Source organism: Hypanus sabinus, chromosome 18 (assembly GCF_030144855.1).
Source record: "Hypanus sabinus isolate sHypSab1 chromosome 18, sHypSab1.hap1, whole genome shotgun sequence".
NCBI lineage: Eukaryota > Metazoa > Chordata > Chondrichthyes > Myliobatiformes > Dasyatidae > Hypanus > Hypanus sabinus.
Window position 1 is genome coordinate 71,574,496 of NC_082723.1, and position 22,588 is coordinate 71,597,083.

At 44.0% G+C, this 22,588-nt stretch overlaps 1 protein-coding gene across 4 annotated transcripts in view; it reads left to right on the forward strand.

The window, feature by feature from the left end:
* The window catches only part of chfr (checkpoint with forkhead and ring finger domains, E3 ubiquitin protein ligase), an 87,096-nt gene that overhangs the window by 42,038 nt on the left and 22,470 nt on the right, over nucleotides 1-22,588 (forward strand). For all 4 annotated transcript variants that reach the window (XR_009516566.1, XR_009516567.1, XR_009516568.1 and 1 more), the window contains exons 9-13: nucleotides 243-394; nucleotides 9,050-9,169; nucleotides 14,898-14,981; nucleotides 19,203-19,273; nucleotides 20,138-20,225. Coding sequence is in view for 1 of the 4 variants with exons in the window: in XM_059994632.1 (XP_059850615.1) it covers nucleotides 243-394; nucleotides 9,050-9,169; nucleotides 14,898-14,981; nucleotides 19,203-19,273; nucleotides 20,138-20,225 (515 nt within the window). In the remaining 3 variants the exon portion in view is untranslated. The remainder of the gene's footprint in view (nucleotides 1-242; nucleotides 395-9,049; nucleotides 9,170-14,897; nucleotides 14,982-19,202; nucleotides 19,274-20,137; nucleotides 20,226-22,588) is intronic.

The window sequence follows — 22,588 nt, forward strand, 5'->3', positions numbered from 1 at the left end:
ACCTTAAACCCATGAACCCCACCTCACTACTTTTTTATTTCAGTTTTTGCACTATTTATTTAATTTTGCAATTTAAAAATGCATATACTTAATTTACAGTTTTTTCATTATACTAAGTGCTGCTGCTGCAAAGTTAACAAATTTCACAATGTATGCCACTGATAGTAAACCCGATTCTCATTCTGAAATGCTTTGTGTAGAATTCCACTTGCTGCTTCATTTTTCATTTTGTCTGTTTTCAGTCAACCATACGTTGTGTGCCGACAGTGTCCTGGATACAGGGCCGACAACAATCAGACTACTTTCTTACCAAGTCAGCACAGTGGAGCCTGTGAGTTGCCAGGCTTCAGAGCAACTGGTGACGTCCCCTCAACCTCTACCAGTACTCTTGTCGGTAAGTGTCCATGAGCCGCAGTGGCTGTCACAGTTAGGATAATATTGCATTTACAAGTCTGATATCAAAGGAGGAGATGAAGCATGAGCGATATTACTTTTAGGGTAATAATCAGCAGGTTGGGTGATATCTGTGGAATGACGTGCAATTAAGTTTTTCAGGTTTGTTGCAGTGGTCCTTGTGTGAGAGAGAGAGAGAGGAGAGGGAAACAGACTGGGCCATGTCATACTTTTGGACAAACAATTGCAGATCATGGTCTGTCTTTGGGAGCTTTGCCAATGCTTGTTTGCTGGGCGGTAGTGGGCTGATGCTTTCTGCTGGAACAGGTGGGGCAAGAGGGGTGGGTTGATACTTTGTTGGTGCTTGTGTGTTTGGGGGGGGGATAATTTTTCTCTGTCATTCATTCTTTGGGGTTTTCTGTCTCATGGATGTCTGTGAAGAGTAAGAATTTCAGATTATATACTGTATGAATTCCCTGATAGTAAACAAGTGTACAGGGAGAACAAAATGATTGTTACTCCAGATCTGATGCAGTGTTAAAACACTTGGCATGAAATTACAACGAGTGTAATTATAAAAGCAGAATGTACAAGTATCTTGAGTATGGCCAAGAAAGTAGCATCCAGCAATAGGGACCCCCACCACCCAGGTCCATGCTGTCTTACTGCTGCCATCAGGAAGCTGGTACAGAACCCTCAGGACTCGCACCACCAGATTCAGGAAAAGTTATTACCCCTCAACCATCAGATTCTTGAACCAAAAGAGTAGAATGAGGCCATTTGGCCCATCGAGACAGCTCCACCATTTCATTATGGCTGATCCATTTCCATCTCAGCCCCAATTTCTTTCCTTCTTCCCATATTCCTTCAAGCTCTGACTAATTAAGAATCAAACAACCTCTACCTTAAATGTACCCAAAGATCTGGCCTCCATGAATTCCACAGATTAGCCACTTTGGCTAAAGAAGTTCCTCCATCTCCATTCTAAATGCATGTCCTTCTATTCTGAGGCTGTGTCCTGTGATCTTAGACTCCCCCACCATAGGAAACATCCTATTCATATCTACTGTCTCAAGGCCTTTCAACATTTCTTAGGTCTCAATGAGGTCACCCCTCAGTATTCTGAATTCTGGTGAGTACAGGCCCAGAGCCATCAAACGCTCCTCATGGTAAGCCTTTCAATCCTGGAACCATTTTCGTAAACCTTTGAACCCTATCCAATGTCAGCATATCTTCTCTTAGATAAGGGGTCCAAAACTGCTCTCAATCATCCTCACCTGTGCTTTATATAAATGAGTTTATATACTGTACGTTGTACATAAAGTGACACAAGTAAAAAAAGAATTTGGGTGGAGGTGTTGATCAGCCTGACGGCCTGGGGGGTGGGGGAAGGCAGTCTAGTGGTCCTGATGGTGCTGTGTAGCCCTTTCCCTGATGGGAGTGGGGCAAACAGTCCATAGGAATATTGCTGGCCTTTTTCCAACACCATTCTGTATATACAATACTGTGCAAAAATTGTAAAAATAAATTCTGTAAAGTGAAAATGCGATGTCAACATTCATTTTGAAAGAGCTAGAATATAAATGCACGTACATAATGATGAAGCTTTATGAAGCACTGGTGAGGCCTCACTTGGTATTGTGAGCTGTTTTGGGCCCCTTATTTAAGAAAGAATGTGCTGACATTGGAGAGGGTTTGAAGGAGGCTCACAAAAATTATTCTGGGATTGGAGGCTCGTCTTATGAAGAATGTTTGGCTCTGGGCCTGTATTCACTGGATTTCAGAGCTATGGGCGGGGGGGGGGGGGGTGACCTCGTTGAAAAACTATCAAATGTTGGAAAGCCTTAATACAAAACTGTATTTCCATGTTATATTGACTGTCCTTTTGTACATATTATTTATTACAAATTGCTATAAATTGCACATTCATATGGAGACGTAACAATGACTCTTTTATATGAAGGATGTAAGTAATAAAGTCAATTCAATTCAAAGCAGTGGATGTAGATAGGATGTTTCCTATAGTGGGGGGGGGGGGGGGGGGAGAGTCTTAAGACCAGAGAACACAGCCTCAGAATAGAATGGAGATGAGGAATTTCTTTAAAGTGGTGAATTTTGTGGAATTCATTCCCACAGGTGGCTGTGGAGGCCAGATCAGTTTCACTTGTCTTTCCAAGTAATCCCAGACAAGCCTCAATGATGTTGAGATCAGGGCCCTATAGAGGCCGTACCATCTGTTGCAGAGCTCCTTGTTCTTTTTGCTGAAGGTAGTTCTTTATGACCTTGGCTGTGTGTTTGGGGGTCATTGTCCTGGTACAGAATGCAGTTGGGACCGATCAGACCTCTCCCTGATGGTATTGTTGATGGATGAGGATATGGCAAGGCTAGGCATAGCTCAAGTACCATCTACAGATTTACTGATGATGCAGCCATTGTTGGTAGAATCTCAGGTAGTGACAAGAGGGCGTACAGGAGTGGGATATGCCAACTAGTGGAATGGTGCCCCAGCATCAACCTGGCACTCAACGCCAGTAAGACGAAAGAGCTGATTGTTGATTTCAGGAAGGCTAAGATGAAGGAGCACATACCAATCCTCAGAGGGATCAGAAGTGGAGAGAGTGAGCAGCTTCAAGTTCCTGGGTGTCAAGGTCTTTGAGGATCTAACCTGGTTCCAACATACTGATGTAGTCATAAAGAAGGCAAGACAGTGGCTATACTTTACTAGGAGTTTGAAGAGATTTTACATGTCAATAAGTACATCGAAAATTTCTATAGTTGTACCATGGAGAACATTCTGACAGGCTGCATCACTGTCTGGTATGGAGGGGCTACTGCACAGAACCGAAAGAAATTGCAGAAGGTTGTAAATGTAATCAGCTCCATCTTGGGTACTAGCCTACAAAGTACCCAGGACGTCTTTAGGGAGCGGTGTCTCAGAAAGGCAGCGTCCATTATTAAGGACCTCCAGCACCTAGGGCATGCCCTTTTCTCACAGTTACCATCAGGTAGGAAATACAGAAGCCTGAAGGCACACACTCAGTGATTCAGGAACAGCTTCTTCCCCTCTGCCATCAGGGAGGAGGTACAGGAGCCTGAAGACACACACTCAGTGATTCAGGAACAGCTTCTTTCCCTTTGCCATTCCGATTCCTAAATGGACATCTAGTTTTGGACACTACCTCACTTTTTAATATACAGTGTTTCCGTTTTTGCACATTTTAAAAATATCTATTCAATATATATATATAATTGATCTACTTGTTTATTATTATGTTTTATTTCTCTCTGCTAAATTATGTATTGCATTGAACCGCTGCGGCTAAGTTAACAAATTTCACGTCACATGCCGGTGATAGTAAACCTGATTCTGATTCTGCTTGTACTTCTCAGCATTGAGGATTCCATTAATTCGAACCAGATCACCAACTCCTTTTGCAGACCTGCAGGGAAGCTCCGCTGTGCTTCACTGTTGGCTGCAGGCGCTCATCCATGCAAAACACTCTAGCTCTTCAGATAAACTGCCACCTATTTGAGCTAGAAATTTCAAATTTTGACTCGTTAGGCCGGAGCACTTGCTGTATTGGGATTTTATGTTTGCATTGCTGAGTCACTTGGCTTTGTTTTCTCATTGGAGGAATGGCTTTTTGGCAGCAACTTTCCGACAAAAACTACCTCTGACAAGGCTTGTCCAGACTGTTGAGATGTCTATTTGGGTCCAGTGGTTTCTGAGTTCAGAGCTGATAGCTGTGCTGGACTTCAGATTTAGAAGGAATATTAGTTTGACCTATTTCTCATCTGCTGTTCTCAGTTTTCGTGATTGACCTGTTTCTGGTCCTCAAACTTGCCTGTTTTTTTTTCTGCTTCTTCTGAAGACCTTGGTCAGCACATCTTGAAGCTCCTGTCTGCCACTAACTTTCTGCTTTAAAAGAGCTTGCTGATGCATGATGACACCTTGTCTTGTTGCTGTACTCACTCTTGCCATAGTGTAAGAATTGATGATTGGAAGGTTAATCTGTTACATCTACCATACCTTCGCCTGTTAGTTTGTTTGTCCTTCTCCCAGTTTGACTCCTTCGACACCTGTTTCTGTTTTAGTGAATCAATTTAGTTCATTCAACTCATTATGTCATTGATCATTAGCATCCTGCTTGTTATCTTTGTTTAATCATGCACTGGCTGAAATCTGAGGCCTCCGTTGGTCAGGGTCAACCATGGGTATTGTGACCTTGTCTAGATACACAAGCCAGAGCAGTACGATATGGAGAGCAGGCTTCCCCCTTTCCACGCAGCTGATGAACCCTAAGGAACGGCAGAGACCGATACAGTTTGGCACCATCGGTGTTGCAGGAGTTGCCAGTCAACATTGACCTCAATGTAGGATCTGTCTTATGGACTCCAGCTCCAGACTTTTCCCCTGGGAGTTTACTCCGAAAGCCTTCTCAAACCTCTACTGCCTTGCAGCTATACCCGTTCATGGAGATCAGAGATCTTCTTCTAGATCAGTTGCTAATCACAGCTGACAAACCCCATCTGCCCCAAGCGCCTGGTTTTCAGATGCCAGTAACCTACCTTTTCCCCTTCTCTGATCAGTAGAAACAGCTCTGCTAGGCTTAGTAGCTAAGCCACACATGAAGGCCACGAGGTGGATTGGTTGTCAGAGGCTATTTGTGACCGATGTCATTAGAGCATTTAATAGATAGTGGGAGCTTGTCCCCATTACCACCCCCTGGCTATAGCAACTTTATGTTGCAGCTATATAGGACCCTGATCAGACCCCTCTTGGAGTACTGTGCTTAGTTCTGGTCGCCTCACTACAAGAAGGATGTGGAAACTATAGAAAGGGTGCAGAGGAGATTTACAAGGATGTTGCCTGGATTGGGGAGCATGCCTTATGAGAATAGGTTGAGTGAACTCGGCCTTTTCTCTTTGGAGTGATGGAGGATGAGAGGTGACCTGATAAGGGTGTGTAAGATGATGAGAGGCATTGATCGTGTGAATAATCAGAGGCTTTTTCCCAGGGCTGAAACGGCTAGCAGGAGAGGGCACAGTTTTTAAGGTGCTTGGAAGTAGGTACAGAGGAGATATCAGGGGTAAGTTTTTTTAAATGGTGAATGTGGTAAATGCATGGAATGGGCTGCCGGCGACAGTGGTGGAGGTGGATACGATAGGGTCTTTTAAGAGACTCCTGGACAGGTACATGGAGCTTAGAAAAATGGAGGGCTATGGGTAACCCCAGGTAATTTCTAAGGTAAGGACATGTTTGGCACAGCTTTGTGGGCCGAAGGGCCTGTATTGTGCTGTAGGTCTTCTATGTTTCTATGTTAATATTTTGCAAAATGAATGTCTGGAAGTCTAAAGTTTGCTCTTTTCTACTGACATAAAAATGCAGACGACAAAAAAATAAACATTTTAAAAAAATTTATATTAAAGCTAAGACTTTTTCGCAGTACTGTATGTTATTGTTGGTGGGTAGATTGGTGCAGCTGATTTTTTGGTCAGTACTAACTTCCTGTTGTCAGTCACAGTCTGTCATTTTCTCAACTCAATTTCCCTTTTCTTAAGTGTTACCTGAGCATTTGGGTTTGTGTTCCTTGGAGGAAATGCATTAATCAATTTTAGAGTGATTTCAAGATTCAAAATATATTTATTACAGTACAGTCGGCCCTCCTTATACAGTTCCGCATGCGCGAATTCAACCAACCGCGAATCGAGCGAACCCAGAACAAACAAGTGCTCTTCCAGCGCTTGTTGTTCGAGCATGTACAGACTTTTTTTCTTGTCATTGTTCCTTAAATAATGAAGTATAACAACTATTTTACATAGCATTTACATTGTATAAGGTGTTATAAGTAATCTAGAGATGATTTAAAGTATACGGGAGGATGTGCGTAGGTTATCGTCGATTGGGATCGAAAAAAATTGGAAGTTCTCTTACTGAGTAAGTTGGAACAAGTACATCTGGTATTATTTAGCGTCAGTTAGTCAAATGTTTGTCGTAGTATATAGTATATTACCTTTCTATACATATAAAATGCTTAAGAACGTATGTTTCAGCGCCGGGCTCGGGAACAAAAGTTCCTGAGTTCGATCCAGTGACGGACCGCTCTCGAGTGCACTCTTCACCATGTCGGGTTGATGTGGAGGATCAAAACCCAATAATTAAACCACTGTGTTGCTTAGTAATAATTATAGCTTTCATTGGGGCAGGGCCTTTCTCACTTTATCCTTTAAAATTGTTCCGATTGTTGACCGACGTAGCGTTCCAATGACCGATGTTGTTTCGCCTCTTTCCAATCGCTTTATTATTTCCACTTTATTTTCAATCATGATCATTTTCGTGAACAGAAACACTGCAGGTTCAGAGCTCCGCAGCTGGGTCCTAATGTCCACCGCACGGAGACAGGTTAAGTAAGGTCTAGGGTTCCGCTGGGTCCTAAGGTCCACCGAATTGAGACAGCTTGAAAAAGGGACTTGAGCATCCGTGTTTTTGGTATCCACAAGGGGTGCCGGTACCAATCCTTCATGGATAAGGAAGGCTGACTGTATGTTTGAAGAATACAGCTCCGAGACTTGTCCTCCCAAGCAGCAAAAATTGAGCAAACAATGTGGAACATCAAACCGATGGTATTCAGTTTAGTCCATTCAGCACAGTGCTAATGCTAGCCCATGCAGGCCACAGTACCATTCTTTGCCAAAGCTCACCAGTTCACATGGATTGCCCGATCAAACCACTCAATAACAGCAAAAAAAATGTAACCAGAATCCAGAAACACATGCAACTTGAAACTCAAAGCCCCCCACTGCCTCGCCAATCAATTCTGGCAATGTGGATCCCAAGACTCCTGCACTTTCCTGTGACGGCAGCTAGCGAGAGATGGCTCCAAACATCCAGCTGTCCTACGCTCTTGTCTTTGCCAACCTCTACCTTGCTCAACCTCTCAACTGGAGAGAAGCAGAGGAGTCAATCATGGGCTGTGCCTTCAGCGTACAACTAAGATTTTATCATTATATAACCATATAACAATCACTGCACGGAAACAGGCCATCTTGGCTCTCCTAGTCTGTGCCGAACCCTTAATCTCACCTAGTCCCACCTACCCGCACTCAGCCCATAACCCTCCACTCCTTTCCTGTCCATATACCTATCCAATTTTACCTTAAATGACACAACTGAACTATAAAAGCTAAGCTGTTAAGGTAATTGTTATTTTAGTAATTTCAAGTTCAAATATAATTCATTCAACAATACATGAATACCCATGAGTATAGCCAAACAAAATAGTATTACTCCTGGGCCAAGGTACAAAACAGTACAAGGAGTCATGCACAGCACAAGGCACATAAGACAGCAATCAGGTATAAGATATCAGTAAAATATATAGTCAAGTCTGAGTGCATGAATGTTGCAGCAGTTTGCATTCAAACACGATACAGCTTGTCTTCTAGGAGTGAGCACTGGGGACAGCACTGACTCCAGTCTTGATGCTGTGCCACACTGCCTCCAGTGGAGCGTGTATGTATGTATGTGCGCACACATTCTGCGCACGCAAGAAATAGAACTAAATTTATTAATAACACTGTTTTAAAACTTAAGGTAAACAATGACTGCAAACAATGAAGAGGCTGAGTGCAAGAGCAAGGTTGAGTGAGGTATGTTCAAGACTGAGTCGACGTGGAGGAGATTCAGAGCTAGTCCACCTAAACCAAGAGCAAGGTTTGATCAATCTAAGTGTCTGGCCGATTTGGAAAGGTCAGGTACATGCCAACACATGGCGGCGGGGTCCTGGTCCAGAGTATATTGATGCGACAGGGCCCGGATCTTTGAACAAGGAGCGATCCAATGTTTGGATAATTTAAATCCTGGGTCAGACGGGTTGAAAAGGCAGAGTGTCAGGACCAGACACGAGAGTTGTGCAGATTCTACTTGCTGCTCTGAGATGTTTATTCTGCTATGTGGTGAGCTGAGGCTGTGGGCTTGCTGCAGCTGCTCTGGGCTTCGTGCCTGAGGATTCACTTTCATTCTAAATGCTTTTTATTGTTTACAAGATTTGCTTTTTCTTTCCTCTCTCTCCTACATTGGTCTGGGCATAACATGTAACAAAAAACAACAGTCAACAATTAAAAATAATAAAATTTGCTTAACTACACAAATATCAGCATGTATTTACAGTGTAAACAGCATTAGGAAAAAGCAGTTTAAAGTGTTGACAGTGCAGTGGTTTGTGGGGGGGTTCTTGCTAGAATAGTTGATCTGATTAACTGCTGGGGGGGGGGTAGAAACTTGACTGTGTGAAGTTTTTGTTTAATAGCCCTATAGCGCCTCCCAGAAGGGAGCTTTTGGAAAATAGTTTACAGGGTGGGTAATGTCTGCAATTATTTTTGCTGTCATTTCTTTGTACAAGTTCTGCAGTGATGGTAGATTGCTATCTTATTTTTACACCATTTAAATAATACTTCAATTTGGATTATACTTAATTTAAGAATAATTTCTTGCACTGAAATGAGTGATCAGTTGCAGTGCCAAACTTTTCCTCAGATAATCAACAGTCAGAACAATGATTTGTATGGAGAAGCCATGTTTTCTGGTCTTGGTGTAACTAATTTTATGTACAAATGTTCTAACCATCTTTGTTGTTTCTCAAATTTTTTAAAAAAGCTGCCCAAGAGTACACCTGCCCTGTCCGGGGTCCTCATACGATTTGCACTTGCTGTTTCCAACCAATGCCTGACCGGAGGGTGGAACGTGAACAGAATCCAACCATTACACCTCAACAATGTATGTGGTTAGCTGCAGTATTGTCAGTCCTCGTTCCGAGTGGCTAGTTTAATCTTGTTTTGCATCATCACTCACTTGTTGCTCTTCAGTAAAGAAGGAATTGAGTTAGAGGTTGGTAATTGGGGCAGCACAGAGTATGGCAATTAGCGTAACTCTTTACAGTGTCAGCTGTCCAAGAAGACCACAGCTTTGTCATTGGGTATGGAGACTTGCATGTCTCAATGACCTGGAGAGCTGTGTTAGCTGGAGTCGGGGCTTTGTCCTTCGGTTCTTGTTAGGATCAGCCATGCCAAACAGGTCAAAGGGTAGAGGTTAGACTGAGTGGTCTCCAGGTTCAGGGGTTCAGGTCAGGACCAACAACCCTGACTCAGGTCAAACAAAATTGTTATGGAAACAGCAATGAAGAATCCTTCTACATCTGAGTGCGACAATGTTCCTGAGTCTCCACCTGGAAGCTATGACTGACTAGTGAAAACCGAGAGGAAGCTACTGACATGATGAAGGAAGCCCTGACCACCCCCAGAGATGGTGGACCTTCATTGCTGCCCCAAACGCCAGTGGCAGAAAGTATGTTACAGCACCAGTGATCAGTAGATTATGGTTTCATTCTTGCTGCTGTTTGTAAGATGTTTGTGTGTGTGCTCCCCCGTGACTGTATCGGTTTCCTCCAAGTGCTCAGACTCCCTCCCTCATTCCAAAGGTGTACGGCTTAGGGTTAGGAAGTTCAGACATGCTCTGGCACCCAAAGCATGGTAATACTTGAAGACTGCCCTGAGAAAATCCTCAGGCCGTGGGTTGTTAACACACAGCTACACACTTCACTATATGTTTCAATGTACCTGTGACAAATAAAGCTAATCTTCAATTGTGGTACCTGACAATTTCCTTGTCAAGTTTTGTCCAGGTTAAACATGCCTTGAACAGGACTTCAATTTGCTCTTAACTGAAGTTAACTTTTAACACTTTAGACAATTGAAAGTTCAGTGCTTTCTGTTCTTAGTTGTAAATGGTGATTGTGATTTTGGCCTCCATAATCAGGTGGCCAACCACAGTTGCACAGCAAAGGTAACATATCCACCAACCCGCTGAGTTTGTATCAATGATCAGCTACCTATCTACATGGTAGTGATGGGTGGGTAGTATAGTGGAACCCCTGCTCTAAATTTTACAGTACAGATGACCTGGGCTTAATTCCTGCCACTGCCTGTAAGGAGTTTGTGCATTCTCCCCGTGAATGCGTGGGTTTCCTCTGGGTGCTCTGGTCTCTTCCCACAGTCCAAAGATTTATCAGTTGGTAGGTTAATTGGTCATTGTAATTTGTCTTGTAATGAGGCTAGGATTAAATCATAGAAACGTGGAAAACCTACAGCACAATACAAGCCCTTCGGCCCATAATGCTGTGCCAAACATGCACGTACTTTAGAAATTACCTTGGGTTACCCATAGCCCTCTTTTTTTCTAAGCTCCATGTACCTATCCAAGAGTCTCTTAAAAGACCCTATTGTATCCACCTCCACCACAGTCACCAGCAGCCCATTCCACGCACTCACCACTCTCTGCCCCCTCCTGTTAACCATTTCAGCCCTGGGAAAAAGCCTCTGACTATTCACATGATTAATAGCTCTCCTCATCTTACACACCTCTATCAGGTCACCTCTCATCTTCCATCGCTGCAAGGAGAAAAGGCCAAGTTCACTCAACCTATTCTCATAACGCATGCTGCCCAATCCAAGCAACATCCTTGTAAATCTCCTCTGAACCCTTTCCGTGGTTTTCACATCCTTCCTGTAGTGAGGTGACCAGAACTGAGCACAGTACTCCAAATGGGGTCTTATCAGGGTCCTGTATAGCTGCAACATTACCTCTCGGCTCTTAAACTCAGTCCCATGATTGATGAAGGCCAATGCACCGTATGCCTTCTTAACCAAAGAGTCAACCTGTGCAGCAGCTTTGAGTGTCCTATGGATCCCAAGATCCCTCTGATCCTCCACACTGCCAAGAGTCTTACCATTAATACTATATTCTGCCACCATATTTGATCTACCAAAATGAACCACCTCATGAACCATTTGAACTATCTGGGTTGAACTCCATCTGCCACTTCTCAGCCCAGTTTTGTATCCTATCGATGTCCCGCTGTAAACTCTGACAGCCCTCCACACTATCCACAACACCCCCAACCTTTGTGTCATCAGCAAATTTACTAACCCTTTTCTCCACTTCTTCGTCCAGGTCATTTATAAAAATCACAAGGAGAAGGGGTGTCAGAACAGATCCCTGAGGCACATCCATGCAGGATATGACCCATCGACAGCCACTGTTCGCCTTCTGTGGGCAAGCCAATTCTGGATCCACAAAGCAAGGTCCCCTTGGATCCTTACTTTCTCAATAAGCCTTATCAAATGCCTTGCTGAAATCCATATACACTACATCTACTGCTCTACCTTCGTCAATGTGTTTAGTCACATCCTCAAAAAATTCAGTTAGGCTTGCCAGGGACAACCTGCCTTTGACAAAGCCACGATGACTATTCCTAATCATATTATGCCTCTCCAAATGTTCATAAATCCTGCCTCTCTGGATCTTCTCCATTGCCAACCACTGAAGTAAGACTCACTGGTCTATAATTTCCTGGATTATTTTCCCTTTCTTGAATAACAGAACAACAAAAAGATCTACAATCCTCCAATCCTCCAGAACCTTCCCCCATCCCCATTGATGATGCAAAAATCATTGCCAGAGGCTCAGCAATCTCCTCCCTCGCCTCCTACAGTAGCCTGGGGTATCTCTCGTCTGGTCCCAGTGAATTATCCAACTTGATGCTTTCCAAATGCTCCAACACATCCTCTTCCTTAATATCTACGTGCTCAGGCTTTTCAGTCCACTGCAAGTCATCCCTACAATCGCAAAGATCCTTTTCTGTAGTGAATGCTGAAGCAAAGTATTCATTAAGTACCTCTGCTATCTTCCCTGGTTCCATACACACTCTTCCACTCTCACATTTGATTGGTCCTATTCTCTCACGTCTTATCCTCATGCTTTTTACATACTAGTCGAAGGCCCTGGGGTTTTCTTGTGGCCCCTTCTGGCTCTCCTAATTCCATTCTTAAGCTCCTTCCTAGCAAACTTGTAATTTTCTAGATCTCTATCATTACTTGGATTTTTTTTTAGCCTTTTCTTCTTGACTAGATTTACAACAGCCTTTGTACACCATGGTTCCTATACCCTACCATCCTTTCCCTGTCTCATTGGACTCCACACAAGTTACAGAACTCCCCTCAAATATCCCCTGAACATTTGCCACATTAGCACTGTATATTTCCCTGAGAACATCTGCTCCCAATTTATACTTCCATGTTCCTGCCTGATAGCTTCATATATCCCCTTACTCCAATTAAGCATTTTCCTAACTTGTCTGCTCCTATCCCTCTCCAATGCTATGGTAAAGGAGATTGAGTTGTGATCACTGTCTCCAAAATGCTCTCCCACTGAGAGACCTGACACCTGACTAGGTTCATTTCCCAATACCAGATTAAGTACAGGCTCTCCTCCTGCAGGCTTATCTACATATTGTGTCAGGAAACTTCCTGAACACACCTAACAAACTCCACCCCAGTTGAGGGGGTTGCTGGGTGGCGCAGCTTGTAGAGCTAGAAAGGCCTCTCCGTGCTGTATCTCAATCAATAAATCTGTGTCAATCCTGTATTTCTTGCAGTTCTAGTGTGACACAGCACTGGAAGTTGGGATTGATGCCGAGTTTGGAGACAGCCGTTCTACCAGCTCCACCACTATACCATTTCTGTATGACTAATGTGAATTAGGAGAACTAACTGGCTAACTACTTTTAGGTTTCATTCAAGGTCCTGAGTTCAAAGTAAATTTATTATCAAAGCACATATATGTCACCATTTTACTTACTGCCCAATAAGCCACTGGCATTCAGGGCAGCAATGTAGGTCCTCCATCTCTGGTGGCGGTCAGGGCTTTTTCACGTCAGTAGCTTCCTCTTGTTTTTCATAACTCAATCCTAAGTCCCGGCTGGAGAATCAAGAATACCGTCGCACTCGGATGTAGGAGAAATCGTTGCCGTTTCCGTAACAATTTGTTTTTGATCAGTCAAGGTTGCTAGCCCTGAGTGAACCCCTGAACCTGGAGGACCAGTGCACCATTCTTAGTCTGGCCTCTACCCTTTGTCCTTTTTGGCATGAGTGACCCTAAGCATAAAGCCCTGAATCCAGCCAGTGTAGCTCTCTGGGTCATTGAGACATGCAAGCCTCTAAACTCTATGGCAAGGTTGTGGTCCTCTCACCATATACTACTCTGAAATTCATTTTCTTGCAGGCATTCACGGTAGACACAAAGAGACACAATGAAAATATTGCATGTAAAGATGGAAAGGTTGAATAGGGTAGGACCTATTTCCCCGGAAGTAGAGGAGAATGAGAGATTTATAGATAGGGTTAAAGGAAGCAGGCTTTTTCTACTGAGGTTAGGTGAGACTAAAGCTAAAGGTTATAGGTTAAGGGTGAAATATTTAGAGCAGGGGTTCCCAATCTTTTTATGCTATGGATCAATACCATTAAGCAAGGGGTCCATAGGCCCCAAGTGGGGAACCTGGTGGGGAATGTCTTCACTCAGTGGATGGTGTGAAATGAGGAAAGAGCTGCCAGCAGAAATGGTGGATGCAGATTTGATTGCAATGCTTAAGAACAGTTTGGATGGGTACATGCTTGGAAGGGGTATGGAGGGCGATGGTCCAGTTGCAGGTTGGTGGGACTAGGCAGAATAGCAAGTTAGCATTGACTAGGTGGACTGAAGAGCCTGATTCTGTGCTGTAGCACTTAAGTACAAAATTATAAAACTGGGGCTCACTAAAGAAATGAATTTTCATCTGATCGAAAAGCAGTGAACTGCAAATGCTTCAATTAGAAGTGGTGAGATTTCAATGAGGTGGCTCTGGAGTTCAGCTTTTAGTTTGAGAGAACCCTATATAACAACACTTCAGAAGGCTACTCAGTTCATGCTGCAAGCACCAGCTCTTCAGAGCTGGTCAGTTTCTGTTTAATCCCCAAGGTCTTGTAACTTTTTACCCTTTTTTACATTTCTTAGCAAGACAGTGAGACAGAGTGAGGAGTTAGACCATTCGGCCTGTTGAGTGTGCTCTGACATCCAATCATGGCTGATTTATTTTTCTCTTCACAGTCCCAGTCTCTTGCTTTCTCTCCATATTTTTTGCTGCTCCTACTAATCAAGGGAGCAGCACAATAGCGTTGTGGTTAGCCACACAGTACCAACGACCCACCGCTACCTGTAAGGAGTTTGTACATTCTCCTGGTGAATGTGTGGGTTTCCTCGGGGTGCTCCAGTTCTAGTTTCCAAAGACATACCAGTTTGTCGGTTAAATGGTCATTGTAAATTGTCCCATGATTAGCAATCAGGGATTACTGGGCAATGTGACTCGAAGGGTCAGGAAGGCCTGTTCCAAGCTGTATCTCTGCAAATAAAGCCTATCGACCCTTGCTTTAAATATATCCAATGACTTGACCTGCACAGCCACCTGTATCAGAGCAGAGGTTCCCAACCTTTTTTATGCCATAGACCATTAAGCAGGGGGGTTCCCTGAATTAGAGAGACTATTTATTTAATTAGTCCTTTTAGTATTATAGGTAAACAGTCTGGTCAACAGGTAAAAATGAAGTAATGTGTTTTTACATCTCATTTATTGCAGGCACAGTTTGTTTACGGCCTTTCTGCCACATGTACTGGGGCTGCTCTCGAGTAGGGTGTTCAGGATGCTTGGCAAGGTTTTGTGGTAAGTCAAAGTTTCTGTTAAACATTTCTACTTAAAAGGCTTTCTGTTATCGTTGGCATCAAAGGGTGGCATGGTAGCGCAGAGGTTGGCACAATGGTCTATAGTGAAGATGATCTGGGTTTAATTACTGCCACTGCGTGTAAGGAGTTTCTACATTCTCCCCATGACTGCGTGGAATTCCTCCAGGTGCACGGGTTTCCTCCGACAGTCCAGAGACATACTGGTTGGTAGGTTAATTGGTCATTGTAAATTGTCCTGTGATTAGAGGCTAGGATTAATACAGGGAATGCTGGGCAAAGAGCTGGAAGGACTGTCTCTCAATAAATAAATAAATCACTTGTATCTCTCACCTGGTCTTGCATAACACGTGCCAGCTTGTACTCAACCCCCACCACCTTATTCTGGCTCTGTTCCCTTCTATTCCAGTCCTCATGAAGAATCTCAGCCCAAAATGTCGACTGTTTATTCCCCCTCCATAGATGCTGTTGGACCCATTGAGTTCCTCCAACATTTTGTGTGTTAAATCACTTGCTGTTTGATTCAGATACACACTTGTTAGTAAATTCTAGTTCTTGGTAAATGAATCACTGAATCTGCTTGCAGCAAGAACTATTCAGGATTGAGCTGAGGAGTGGCAGGACAAAACTTTTCCAACAAGATGTTTATCCACCAACCCTTCATCCAATGGTGTTATCATCACAAGCCCCATCATAATTTGAATGGAAAGTCATACAATAGGAAGTGGATTCAGCCCAGGGTTCACATCACGGGGAAAAAAACTCTCTCAATCATTGAGCACATCTGCGTGAAATGCTGTTGTAGGAAAGCAGCATCATCAGAGACCCCGCACCAACCAGGCCAAGATCTCTTCTCATCATCATCAGAGACCCCCCACCAACCAGGCCAAGATCTCTTCTCATCAACATCAGAGACCCCCCCCCCCCCCACCAACCAGGCCAAGATCTCTTCTCATCATCATCAGAGACCCCGCACCAACCAGGCCAAGATCTCTTCTCATCATCATCAGAGACCCCCCACCAACCAGGCCAAGATCTCTTCTCATCAACATCAGAGACCCCCCCCCACCAACCAGGCCAAGATCTCTTCTCATCAACATCAGAGATCCCCCACCAACCAGGCCAAGATCTCTTCTCATCATCATCAGAGATCCCTCACCAACCAGGCCAAGATCTCTTCTCATCATCATCAGAGATCCCCCACCAACCAGGCCAAGATCTCTTCTCATCATCATCAGAGATCCCCCACCAACCAGGCCAAGATCTCTTCTCATCATCATCAGAGACCCCCCACCAACCAGGCCAAGATCTCTTCTCATCAACAACAGAGACCCCGCACCAACCAGGCCAAAATCTCTTATCATCATCAGAGACCCCGCACCAACCAGGCCAAGATCTCTTCTCATCATCATCAGAGACCCCCCACCAACCAGGCCAAGATCTCTTCTCATCAACAACAGAGACCCCGCACCAACCAGGCCAAAATCTCTTATCATCATCAGAGACCCCGCACCAACCAGGCCAAGATCTCTTCTCATCATCATCATCAGAGACCCCCCACCAACCAGGCCAAGATCTCTTCTCATCAACAACAGAGACCCCGCACCAACCAGGCCAAAATCTCTTATCATCATCAGAGACCCCGCACCAACCAGGCCAAGATCTCTTCTCATCATCATCAGAGATCCCCCACCAACCAGGCCAAAATCTCTTCTCATCATCATCAGAGACCCCCCACCAACCAGGCCAAGATCTCTTCTCATCAACAACAGAGACCCCGCACCAACCAGGCCAAGATCTCTTCTCATCATCATCAGAGACCCCCCCCCCCACCAACCAGGCCAAGATCTCTTCTCATCAACAACAGAGACCCCGCACCAACCAGGCCAAAATCTCTTATCATCATCAGAGACCCCCCACCAACCAGGCCAAGATCTCTTCTCATCATCATCAGAGACCCCGCACCAACCAGGCCAAGATCTCTTCTCATCATCATCAGAGACCCCCCACCAACCAGGCCAAGATCTCTTCTCATCAACATCAGAGACCCCCCCCCACCAACCAGGCCAAGATCTCTTCTCATCAACATCAGAGATCCCCCACCAACCAGGCCAAGATCTCTTCTCATCATCATCAGAGATCCCTCACCAACCAGGCCAAGATCTCTTCTCATCATCATCAGAGATCCCCCACCAACCAGGCCAAGATCTCTTCTCATCATCATCAGAGACCCCCCACCAACCAGGCCAAGATCTCTTCTCATCAACAACAGAGACCCCGCACCAACCAGGCCAAAATCTCTTATCATCATCAGAGACCCCGCACCAACCAGGCCAAGATCTCTTCTCATCATCATCAGAGACCCCACACCAACCAGGCCAAGATCTCTTCTCATCAACAACAGAGACCCCGCACCAACCAGGCCAAAATCTCTTATCATCATCAGAGACCCCGCACCAACCAGGCCAAGATCTCTTCTCATCATCATCATCAGAGACCCCCCACCAACCAGGCCAAGATCTCTTCTCATCAACAACAGAGACCCCGCACCAACCAGGCCAAAATCTCTTATCATCATCAGAGACCCCGCACCAACCAGGCCAAGATCTCTTCTCATCATCATCAGAGATCCCCCACCAACCAGGCCAAAATCTCTTCTCATCATCATCAGAGACCCCCCACCAACCAGGCCAAGATCTCTTCTCATCAACAACAGAGACCCCGCACCAACCAGGCCAAGATCTCTTCTCATCATCATCAGAGATCCCCCACCAACCAGGCCAAGATCTCTTCTCATCATCATCAGAGACCCCGCACCAACCAGGCCAAGATCTCTTCTCATCATCATCAGAGACCCCGCACCAACCAGGCCAAGATCTCTTCTCATCATCATCAGAGATCCCCCACCAACCAGGCCAAGATCTCTTCTCATCATCATCAGAGACCCCCCCCCCCACCAACCAGGCCAAGATCTCTTCTCATCAACAACAGAGACCCCGCACCAACCAGGCCAAAATCTCTTATCATCATCAGAGATCCCCCACCAACCAGGCCAAGATCTCTTCTCATCATCATCAGAGATCCCCCACCAACCAGGCCAAGATCTCTTCTCATCAACAACAGAGACCCCGCACCAACCAGGCCAAGATCTCTTCTCATCATCATCAGAGATCCCGCACCAACCAGGCCAAGATCTCTTCTCATCATCATCAGAGACCCCGCACCAACCAGGCCAAGATCTCTTCTCATCATCATCAGAGACCCCGCACCAACCAGGCCAAGATCTCTTCTCGCTGCTACCATCAGGTAGAATTCACAAGTGTCTCAGGACTTGCACCACCAGGTTCAGGAACAGTTACTACCCATCAACCATCAGGCTGTTGAATAAAAGGGAATAACTACACTCACCTGCCCATCCATTGAGATGTTTCCACAATTAAAGATCTTGCTTTAAGGACTATATCTTGTTATTTCATGTTCTGATAATTCGATACAGTACTATTTATTTATATTTGCATTTGCTCAGTTGTCTTCTATGCTCTACTTGATCTTTCTCTGATCCTGTGTACAGTTACTATTCCAGAGATTTGCTGAGTTTGCCTACAGGAAAAAGAATCTCAGAGTTGTATGTGGTGACATGCATGTACTCTGATAAACTTTACTTTGAACTTTGAATCTGGTGGAAGGGTCACCATTGATAAGAAACCGGCCCCAACAGCAGATCAGAGTTCAAAAGCGTTCAAATTAAATTTATATCGAAGTACATGTACTCTCCCAAGACTCATTTTCTTGAGGGCATTCACAGTAAATACAAAGAAACAAAATAGAATCAACAGAAGACCATAAACAAGATGGACAAGCAACCAATGTGCAAATACAAAAAGCAAAAAATAATAAATAAATAAGCAATAACCATCAGGAATATTGTCCTCGGAAGTGAGTCCATAGGTTGTAGGAACAGTTCAGTTCAGAGGTAGGATCTCCAGCAGTGATTGTCTAGCCTCTTGCCTCCCCAAAGCCTTTTTCCCTAAAGGATGGTTCACATTTGGTCTCATTGCATTGTTCCCAAAGCCCTGTTACACTAAGTTAGTTCAGGGATCTGAGCTACAGGGCTGGTGAAGGGTACCTTATATGATCTCAGGACTGGAAGTTTTTTTCTGAGAGTTGAGATGATCCTAATCAATTATGTGACTTTTTTTGGCAGATATAAATTTTGGAGAAAAATGTTTGGATGGAATATTGAACAACAACACGTTTGAATCAGATATCCTGAAGGTAATGTGTAAACAGAAAATCTTTTCTGTAAACTTGAATATAAACTTCACCTTTTTAAAAATAAGTTTTTTAACCTTTGATCAGGGAAGAGTAAATCCATCTATGATGGTTTAACAAATTGTCTACCAGTCTGTTTGTTTATTGAGATGCAACATGGACTTCCTGGTCCTTTGAGCAGCGTCGTCCAGCAATTCCCCAATTAAACATAGCCAAATCACAGGACAGTTTCCAATGACTAATTAACCTACCAACCGGTATGCTGTGGACTGTGGGAGGAAACCACGCAGCCATGGGGGAGGGGGACATACAAACTCCTTACAGGCAGCGGCAAGAATTGAACCCTATTGGCGGCTACTGTAAATCGTTATGCTAGTATTAACCCAGTAAATCATTAGATCTGATGTTCACATGAGCAGAATATACATTTGAACAAGATGGTGGTGAACATTAGCACGGAATTTGATGTTGTGGTCTTCAAGTTTGGTAATCTGCTTACAGATGTTTCATCACCAGTTAAGGTGGCATCCTCAGTGCACATTTGTTGGTGTTCCTCTCTGGGAGTGCTCACATTTACATAGGCCCCCCCCACCCCATTCTCTTGTTTCAGTTCTGATTGGCTACCCCTTTCAATTGACCTTTGAATTCTGTTGGCTCTTAGGGGTTCGCTGGCTCTTAGGAAAGTTGACGTCTACGAATCAGGGCCAAGGCAAGCGAACAGCAAGCTTGGAGATCTCACCTCGACTAGTGCTGAAACATCTGCAAACTAATTGCCAAGCTCAGTGAACACCACATCATCAGTTGAACTAGTTGTCAGAAATTCACTTGTGATTATTCTCACATCTCTCGTGATGTGATATTTTTCAGAATTACCTTGCATCCAGAGGCCTTACTTGGAAAGAGATGCTGCAGGAAAGTCTTTTAGCTCTTCAGAGAGGAACATTTGCTCTGACAGGTATGTTTAATTACAATTCAAACCTTAAAATCATGCTAAAACTAACTTTTTACTTCGTGAAGGAAGCATTGAAGCACTTCTCAAAATGTACTCACTGGTAATCTGTGAGTAGGTGAGGTACATATAGGAAGGAGACTGAAAATCTGGCTGAGTGATGTCACGACAGTAACCTCTCACTCAATGTCAGCAAGAGCAAGGAGCTGATTATTAACTTGAGAAGGAAACCAGAGCTAGTCCTCATTAGTGATTCAGAGGTGGAGAAGATCAGCAACTTTAAATTCCTTGTTGTTATTACTACAGAGGGTCTCTCTTGGGCCCAACACAAATGCAATTACAAAAGAAAGCACAGCAGTGTTTGCTTCCTTAGATGTTTGCAAAGATTTGGTATAACATCTAAAACTTTGACAGAGTTCTGTAGATGTGTGGTGGAGAGTATATTGACTGATTGCATCACTGCCTGGTATGGAAACACCAGTGCCTTTGAACAGAAAATCCACCACAAATATTCTTGATACTTATTGCCTATTATCGTTTCTTTGTTTTTGTATTTGCAATTTATTGATTTTGTACATTTGTATTGATTTTGTTGTCCCTCCTGTTCTGTGCAGTCTTTCATTGATTCTGTTATGTTTCTTGGATTTACTGGGTTTGCCTGCAAGAAAACAAATCTCGGGGTTGTATATGGTACTTGTTTGTACTTTGGTAATAAATTTACTTTGAACATAGGCAGCCAGTTTACACTCGGCAAGGTACCACAAATATCTATAAAATCCTTTTCTCCCCACACTGACTGAAGGGTAAATGTTAGAACATAGAACTTAACACAGGAGCAGGCTGCTTGGCCTACAGTGTTGTGCTGAGTCCGCTAAAAAGCAAATCAAAAACACCTGGACATTAATCCCTTCTACCCACACCAGGTCCATATCCTTCCATCTTCCTTATATGCTTGTTCCTATCCAAATGTCTCTTAAAAGCCTCTGAGGTATTTGCCTCTACCACCACACCAGGCATCCACCCTTGGAAAAACTTGCCTCTTCCCCTTGAACCTATTCCCTCACCTTTAATGCATGCCCTCTGGTATTAGACATTTCAACCCTGGGAAATGGATACTCTCTCTCCACTCTGTCTATGCCTCTCATAATCTTGTAAATCTCTATCAGATCTCCCCTCAGCCGCTGGCGCTCCGGAGAAAACAACCCAAGTCTATCCAGCCTCTCATGATAGCACACACCCTCTAAACCAGACAGCTGTTCATCAAAATACCTGAGTGTATGGACTTGGGTTAATGTTTCATCTAAAAGAAAGTGCCTTGGTTCTGAATTGGAGGACTAAACTGGATTTTGCAGGCATTTCTTAGGATTCAAGACTGTTTAATATTACTTTCAGTATTCGAGTGAAAAGGAGAATGAAATAATTGTTACTCCGGTTCTGATGTAGCCCCAAAAAACCCACAATAAAATAAAGAAAACAATAATGTGGTGGGGGGGGGGGGGAAGGAGCAAGAAGTTGGTAACAAATGGTAAAGGGCTGAAGAGGGAGGAATCTGATAGAAGAGACCAAAAAGATCTGGGCTGAGGGAGATAGGATTCCCACTGAGAATACCCTTCATACTCTATTCGGAGGTCAGTAGATACATTCAGCTATTGACCTTAGTCATAAAATAAGATTGGCTAATTATTGGGTGCTAAGAGAATAATGGTTTGGGGGCAATGGAATAAAGTTGGACTTAGATGATTTGCTGTGTCTTTAACTGAGGGAGCAACTCTAGTGACCCACTCCAGCTCCTATTTCTGATATTTTCCTTCCAGTTTCTCTCATTGTGAGTGAGTTTTCCAATTCAAGATTGTTTGTCATTTCCAGTACACAGGTATAAAGGAGAATCAAATAATTTTATTACACCAGTTCTGATACAGCACAAAAAAAAACACATTAAGATGAAGAACGTAATAAAAAATCAGAACAACTTGTATTCATTGGTTGTCCATCATGTCCAACGATGATGGGAAACCTCTACAAGAGAGTTTTTAAAGTGAAAAGGCCATTGCACTGGGGTAGTTCCAGTCTCTCGACCTCAGAAGTCCAGTCCGGTGGTATGAACAAGCTTCACAAACTGGGGTTCCCTGGGTTGCAGGAAGTGACCATGACGTTCTCTGTGCCTTGTCATGCCCTTCGCTCTCTATGGAGCTTTGCAGTACCGCCTTCCTGCCCATTGGATCTCACTAAAGATCTCATCCACCCAGTCCATCAGAGCTAACTTCGCATGCTAGGACGGTCACGACCTTGTGATTACTGCTCCTTTTCCAGCACCTTTATGTACATATGCCCTTGGCGGTGGGTAGGCTAGTTTTGACTACCTGTTGTAA